The sequence below is a fragment of the Theobroma umbraticum genome, unplaced genomic scaffold (assembly GCF_002168275.2).
Source record: "Theobroma umbraticum cultivar Fairchild unplaced genomic scaffold, ASM216827v3 scaffold_34.0, whole genome shotgun sequence".
NCBI lineage: Eukaryota > Viridiplantae > Streptophyta > Magnoliopsida > Malvales > Malvaceae > Theobroma > Theobroma umbraticum.
Genome location: NW_018397275.1, coordinates 1270273 through 1278684, shown reverse-complemented (window position 1 = coordinate 1278684; position 8412 = coordinate 1270273). Strand labels below are relative to the sequence as shown.

The 8412-nt window shown below is 29.5% G+C and overlaps 1 protein-coding gene across 1 annotated transcript; it reads left to right on the top strand.

Annotated features, from left to right (window-relative positions):
- The first annotated feature begins 922 nt into the window (after nt 1–922).
- LOC110427500 (putative 2-oxoglutarate-dependent dioxygenase AOP1.2) lies at nt 923–2495 on the top strand. Its single transcript, XM_021443047.2, has 3 exons — nt 923–1077; nt 1465–1789; nt 2247–2495. Exons 1-3 carry the CDS (start codon nt 923–925, stop codon nt 2493–2495), a joined length of 729 nt encoding a protein of 242 aa, XP_021298722.2.
- Nucleotides 2496–8412: the final 5917 nt, after the last annotated feature.

Sequence of the window (8412 nt, the reverse complement as noted above, 5' to 3'; positions counted from 1 at the left end):
CACCGATTCAAAATTGCCGTTTCAATCTAACTACAAAAAAATTCTTCGCATGTTTATTTATTTATTTTCCATCCAACTCAAGTGTCCAATGGCATTAAGTAATTAATATCGTACCTAGCTCTAACCAACTTGACCTTTAAATAAATAAAAAAAACAGTACTTAATAGAAATTAGAAAGAAAACAACCCGAGAACCCTCGAAATTTGTATGTCATCACATAATAAAATGTAATTTCCCCCTTCAACTATAAAAACGATGGATATTGAAATTAAAATAAAAATAATAGTTAGCTTAACAGCTTAGCAATCACTATGTTTAGATCATCATCCCTAAGAGAACCAACCGTAGGCCCAATCAGCAGCAATTATATATATATATACAATTATGAAATTGGGAGTTGACTTTAGTTAGTTGTTTGTAACCAGCTCATACAAGTGATTTCTATTACAAAGAATCTCTTTGCTGAGGAATTAATGTTATGCCTAAAATAACACATGATCATTCAAATTTGACCTTCCTTAAACATGCCAATAAAGAAAGAAGAAAACAATAAACCCACGATCGTTCATTTGTCTCCTAACAACTGTGTTAATAAAAGCAACAAATTAACTATATAAGTAATCTAATTAAAATGGTAGCTTAATTACGGCACAGAAAGTATCTACATCTGCCATTGTTTGTTCACCTCACAATGGGAGAAGAACTAAGCTGCGAGACACCACTTGGGATTCCAATCATAGATTTCTCAAACAAAGACCTGAAGCAAGGCACCCCTGAATGGGATTCAGTGAAAATTCAAGTCCGGAAATCGCTTCAAGAATTCGGCTGCTTTGAGGCTTTGGTCGATGAAGTTCCTCTAGAGCTTCGGGAGGCAGTATTTGGAGCATTGAAAGAGCTTTTTGACCTCCCGTTGGAAACCAAAATGCTCAATGTTTCTGAGAAGCCCTATCATGGATACCTCGGGGTACACCCTGCAAGGTCGCCACTGTATGAAAGCATTGGCATCGACGATCCAAACATGGAGAATGTAGAAGGCCTGTCCAACATCATGTGGCCGGAAGGAAACCCAACTTTCAGGTTCATAACAACTTAACTTCCTTCTGCACAGATTAAATTGAAATCATTTCGCACTCTAATTTTCACAGCAAAAATTTACCGAACTTTTCATTATAAAAGAAACCAAATATTTATTTTTCTTTTTTAAACTGTTTCAAAACTATATTCATTTTTCTTTTTTAAATGCTAACCTTTTCTTTTTTTCATATAATTTTTTTATATCTTTTGGTAGTAAAATTTATATTTTATCAATGTTATAAAATAAAAGAGTCATATATAAGAAGATTTTTAATTCAAAACCGAAAGAATTTAAAAAATCATGTTAACTATTATTTCATTTGCAATTCCTAAGCATAGTTTAAATTAGATATATTTAAATGTATTAATTTCTTCCGTTTTGTTTGGCAGCAAACCGATACATTATTTAGCGGAGCAAGCATTGGGATTGGAACAAATGGTTAGGAGGATGATTTTGGAGAGCTTAAGTCTTGAGAAATACATGGAAGAGCACATGGACTCGAATTATTACCTTCTTAGACTCATGAAATATAAAGGGCCTGAAACCACCGAGGCAAAGCTCGGACTGTATGGTCACACGGATAAGAATATTATGACCATATTGTACCAAAACAACGATGTTCATGCATTACAGGTTCGAACCAAAGATGGCGAATGGATACACGTGAAACCCTCTCCACGCTCTTTCATCGTGATGATTGGGGATCCTCTCAAAGTAAGTCCCTCCAATTCTCTTTTCGAATACCTACGTAAATGAAAAGACCAAAAAAAGGTGAAGAATTATAATTTCATTTTTATATATAATTAAGAAAAAAAATACTGATATAAGATGCTAACGAATAATCGAAAATTTTAACTCTGACACCGTACCAAAAAACAATTTCTTTGCTTTCATTCATGATGTCACTTTAGTACTTAAATATTGTCCCAATCAAATGTGTCATTCTTATTTTATTCTTCTGTCATAACTACTGAAAAGTAGTGACACCCATTTAAAAAAACACAACTTTCCCATATTATCCTTTGTCGTTTTTAACACCTGCAACTACTAGAATAAGTTTGTTTAGCTAGTTTCGGAATTCAATCTTGAGCAATGCGTACAAGTAGATTAAAGAAACACACAGATGGTTGTTGTGCTGATATAAAGTTTTGAACGAAATAAAATTTTGCAGGCATGGTTAAATGGTCACATGCACTCTCCTTTTCATCGTGTGATGATGAAGGGAAATGAGACAAGATTCTCAACGGGACTGTTTTCCATCCCAAAAGCCGGCTACACAATTAAGGCCCCGGAGGAGCTAGTGGATGAACAACATCCCTTGCTCTTTAAACCCTTTACCAATGATGAATTTTTGGGATTCCTTTACACCGAGGCTGGCCAAACAGCTGAATGCGCTCTTACAGATTATTGCGGTGTCTAGGTTTATGAATTTGGCTTTAACAATATTTCATCATTGATATTTTCAGAACCTTGGCTTCTATGTAATTTACATGTAATGTGGGTCAAAATAAGAGTCAAAGCTAGCGGAATTGTGTAATTTAACCAAAACTTATTGCTAGCTATTAAATTGTTTGTTTATTTATTTCCCCTTAGAAGATTATAAATGTCAGGTGTACATGTATTATATTGAAATTGGACACTAGGGTGACTTTTGCTTTCTTAATAAATTTAGTGTTTCGCGCATAATTCAAAAATTAGATATTATATATATTTATTTTAATTTTAAAGTTAATTTGTGTACGATGAAAGTAATAGTTACTTTTTTACAAATTGATGATCATTCAGTATGACGATTTTTAAATCAAATTAATTTTTTTTTAATTTTGTGAGCTTTTTAGTGAGGATTTGGCCGACCTCTCACTTTGGTGATCTGATAGCCATAAATTGGCCTCAATTTGTTTGTATATGCTTAATTTTCGCAATTTGTACGCAAAAAGGAAACTGCCAAATTAAAGATCCAAGAGGAAGGTAACAAACGTAGTTAAAACGCCATGGTAGGTGTTATCCTCCAATGGGAAGGTGCCATATCAAATAGATAATCGATATGAACAGTGTGTTAGATTGATATAGTATTCAATATGATGCCAAGCCATGTGTGGACGAAAGTTTGTGTGTGAAGGATCTTGTGGTTTATTTGGTCTTTAATATATGTGTACGTAGAAAGTTGACGTTGCCATCTTCCATCAGCTTTGATTGGGAAAAAAAATTGTTCATTGTACTTACTCCGATTGAAACTCATTAATTTGTTAATGTTTTGATTTATATATTATATCTTATGTTTGATATATGCAATAATAAGAATAAAATATAGGAACCTTTATCATATGCTCTGTTTAGTATAGGTATATAATTAAATACTTTCTCCGTTTCATTTTTATTTTCATATTTCTCTTTTTTCAAGTTTCAAAAATCACGTCATCTTTCCTTTTTTATTTTGAATATTTAATACTCTCATTTTTTATACTTTTAAACCTTTTTATGAATTTTTAACTTCTTGGTATTTAATTTCTTTAAAGCACTTTTTGATATTAAAAATCATGAAAAAAAATCAATTTTATAAAAGATTTTGAAATTTTTAATATGAAATACACCAATTGTAATACCCTTAAAAAAATCCTACTTAATTAATTATATACAAAGTTATAATATATATTAAATAAATAAATAAATATAAGTTCAACTTTTTTATAATTGCAGTTATGGCTTATGGTTTATTAATAAAAAGATAATAAAATAAGGTTCTTTTAGCAAATAGAGTAGTTTTGTTGGTGTCAATTTTTATCACACGTTTTAGGAAAAATAGTTATATTATCACATTTAAAGAAAACTGTTAGAAGAAGTTTAAACAGTAAAAAAAAAACAATCTGAAGATGAAAACCATTTTGGAAAAACTAATGCTAGAGAAGAAAAAGGCAGAGAAAGGAAAAATCTATTCAAAAAAGCAACGATTAAGGTACGATTGAGTTTCAACTTATGAAAGTTGTATTTTACATAATTTGAAATAAAAAATCTCTAAGTTTAGTGTATGTTTCTTTACCTTTCATTCAAATCCAGTACTCTTCTGAGGACTTTCAGATGGCATAATGGGTGCCAATGAAAAGGTCATGAAATAATTTCCAATAATTTTTGTAACATCTCGTTCGAATTTGTGGTTATGAAAATACGAACTTTCGAAATTAATTGAGAATATGGTTTTTAACAGTTTTGACAACCCAGCTTTGGGTCACTAGAACTCCATATTCCTGTAACATTTTAGGTCGTTTCTTTAAGGGCTTTTGTAGTATGAAATGAGATGTCTAATTTGGCGGCAATGCCTCGATTAGGGGCTTCTTGTGTTAAGAGAATTAAAGCCTCAAAATAAGTTAATTGATATTGAAATCCAGAATTTTGGATATTTCTGTGATGATTTCTAGAATTTTGACTTCTGCAACTTGGAAATTTTGTATTCTTTTTAATCAAAACAAATGTTGGTGTTATAGGATGATATGTGTACTTCAATTTGTTTTTGATTTTATGACTAAAAATAATTTAGGTTCAGAGTTATAAGTGATCGACTTAAGCCAAATGGTCATAAAAATCTGAAATTTAAAAATTTATAAAAATTTATTTTTAATTGTTTTAAAAATTATTCTTAACTTATATTCAACTTAGAGGAAATTATGAGAAATAACCTTTCTTAATAAGGGTATTTCAAAAATAATTATCAAAATAAATTTAACTGTTTTTAGCCATATTTAGCCATGACTAACAAAAATACTCTTGAAACTATTTCAAATAAATTAAACCATTCATCACTATTTCTCTCTATTTATGCTTCCGATTTCTCTCTCTCACCATCCCACTCTTTCTAATTTTATTGATTTCTCTCTTCGGCATTCGTATACTATGCTCCTAATTTCTCTCTCCCGCATTTTCAAATTTCTCTTTCCAGTACTTTGAAGACACCAAATGATGGTTTTGATGCGCTTGAGTGGATGATTATTTGGATAATTTGATTTTTAGGTATTTTGGATAAAACTAAATTGTAGAAATGTTCACAGATGTTTGAAATAGCTTTTAATTGGATCAACTCAGGATCTAGACACCAATAAACTTAAAATTTTAAAATTTATAAATCTAAGTTTTCAAAGAAAATTTTATTCGATTTTTAGTCAAAATAGGTATTTTAGATAAGAAAATTTGTGTTTTAATTTATAAAAACATGTTAGAAACACTTTAATCAGTACCAAATCGTCAAAAAAACAAAAAGAAATAAGAGAGTTGAGAGGATTTTAAGTTTTAGTTTGTAAATAACAACAACAGTTTAGGCATTAAAGTGTAATAAATTGTTTTTGAATATGACGTGTAACAACAATATTTTTTTAACATGGGATGTAATAACAATATTTTTTTTAACATTGCGTGTGACAACCTTTTTTAACCATGGCTTGTAACATATTTTTATGCATAGCATGTAACAGCAGTATTTTTTTTAACATGGCGTGTAACAACCTAATCATGACGTGTAATATATTTTTGTTCATGGCGTGTAACAATCTAACCATAACATGTAACATATTTTTGTATTTGACGTGTAACGTGTAACAACCTAACTACGGCATGTCACATATTTTTATACATGGTGTGTAACATCCTAACCATGGTATGTAACATGTTTCTGTACATGGCATGTAACATCATGGCGTGTAATTTCATTAAGGCTAATTTTATTCAACTTGGTTAAAAATAATTAAAATTATAAAGGATGCTATTTTTGAAAATATTTTATTTTTAAAGGTTATTTTTAAAAATACCCCTTCAACCTATTTTGCTAGAAACTTCAGAAAATTAAGCAATTGAAATTTTAGTGAATTTTTTATAATAAATATTTATCTGACAAATTACTCCAAATTGACATATTTTGAAATATTTTATTAAAAATATTCAAACTAAATTTTGATTTGTATTTAAAGCAGATTCACCCAACCTTATATTGTTATTGATTTTGTACTATAATCTATGATTTTCTAAATTCTGAATGTTTTATGTATTTATAAATTATTAAAAGAATTAAATTGATTTTCAGTTAGCGAAAGAGGTGCTACACCCTAAATGCCTTAGAATAACCAGCAGAAAGACATGATTTGTTTTGATAAGTTAGAAATGTTTGCTTCTAATTTTGAGTACTTTGAATTAATAAGCTTCAAGAGGATTCTGATTCTTTGTCCTTTGGGTTTGGTTTAGCGAATCATGTAAATAATTGATATCCCTTTAGTGTTTTCACATCCTAAAAATTAGCTTTAATGTTAATTTGTACATGACATATGATATTTTGTCCTATGATTTATTAAATCGAGTTGAGTACACAAAATGTATATGTACATGAGTTTTATATGTTAGATTTAGAATGTCGCTTATGCAAAGCGTGAATTTTATTTTGAAATTTGTATATAACTTTGTATAATGTATGCATATATGCTTTCACGAATATAAATATAAATATTTAATCTGAAACGAATATATTTTTAATATGCATGAGATATGTTTTGAAAAAGTGAATACACTATTTTGTGAAATTTAGGTAATCTAAAAATATATGTTTCTGTTTTATCTCCTAATATAGTTATGCTCTGATCTTGTCCATGGGGCATAAATATTGACCATGTTGATATGTATTCTGTGATTAGAGATCAATCTCTTAACCACACCATTGCTTACAAAATAGTAGTATTTGTGATATCTGTTCAGTGCAGCCAATGGTTGCTTTTAATATACTTCTGACCTATGCCACCATAGTTAATTGAGGTTTTATTTTTGACCTATGCCATAGGGGTTAAATGTGATCGTAGCATGTTACAAAAGACCACTAAAATTTAAATATTTGTGAAATATGTTTGCTTTGTTATTTGAAAGCAGAAATTTTGAAATATATGATTCTGAATAATATTACTCAAAATTCTATTTTGATACTTATATGCATATTAATAATTTTGACCTAAATATTTTGAACATGCTTAATACGGTTGAAAAGATGTCAGTTACTTGTTGAGTGATTGCACTCATTTCTATAATCTTTATCATTTTTACAGATTTCAACTCGTATTCATATATGGGGGTTAGACTTGTTCAATGAGAGCTTTGGTTAGTAAGATTAGTAAATGTTTTTTGACATTTATAAGTTTTGTTGTAAGTATTCGGTTTTTAGTTTGTAAAGAGATAATAACTAGATGAGAAATTTGTATCTTTTGAAGGATTATATATATTGTATTATTGGTGATTTGAAGTTTTGTAAAATGTAAAAATTTAAAGAGATTTTGGAGTTATTATATTTAGTTTAGTAATATATTATTGCCTTACATGCTTATTGGATTTATCTCATGAGTATGTGGTGTCTGTTAGGTCCCAAAGCTTTGGGTTTGGGGCGTGACACCAACTTCAAATTTTTTTTTATTAAACTCCAGAAAAATTAAATTAGAAACAAGAAAAATGAGGCAAAGGAAATATATAGCAAGAGAATTTTATTTTTTTTTCTCAATAGTAAAAATCACCTGTTCGTAGTCCTTGTACCATTTGTACTAAATACACTTTTTTTGTTTGGAACAATATGGTATATGTGTTTGGGATTCTAGGGCACGATCGTATTATATTAAGTAATTTTCAATTTTTTTCAATAGAATTGAAAATCGCATCCCAAACTAATGATGAATTATTAAATTTCAAGTAAATGAAAAACACGAATTATAATTATAATTATTTATAATTTATTCATAATGTCTTCCACATATACCAATTAATTAATTTTATTTATATATATATATATATATACTTGATTTTTTTATCACTTATAATAAAATAGAAAAAAGGTTAGGGAGCTCGAGAAGAGCAAGGGACACAACAAAAAGCAGGGGTTTTATATTTACAGCCACGAAAATGGCAGCGGCATCCCATGACTCAAGTTACTCAACCCCGGCCAAATAACAAAAATCTCAACTTGATTCCAGGACTGAAATAGAAGCTAAGAAGGAACCCTGCCGAAACAAAACTAGACTAACAGCCCACAAGAATCTAAAAAGAACTCCATAGGAAAACTGCCAAGACAGCAAACTCAACATGAGCACTGCCGGACGAACAACCAAACAAGAACAAGAAGCTAATAAAAACAAAAATCGAAACGAATAATTGATTCTCTTTCATTTACAAAGAAACTAATTAATAAGAAAAAAACCCCACAATGATTTATTTGTCTTCTAATAACACAAGCAGCAACAAGCATCTATGTATGAGATTGTATATGAATCATATAATTCACTCAAAATGCTTAACATAAACGCCTGATTAAGTACAAAGGGAAGAAAGAA

Bases quoted from the DNA above. Each gene is read 5' to 3' on its own strand.
- LOC110427500 (XM_021443047.2), top strand. From the start codon at position 923: ATGCTCAATGTTTCTGAGAAGCCCTATCATGGATACCTCGGGGTACAC. The intron at 1,078-1,464 runs GTTCATAACAAC...TTTGTTTGGCAG, and splicing joins GAAGGAAACCCAACTTTCAG to CAAACCGATACATTATTTAG. The intron at 1,790-2,246 runs GTAAGTCCCTCC...AAAATTTTGCAG, and splicing joins TGATTGGGGATCCTCTCAAA to GCATGGTTAAATGGTCACAT.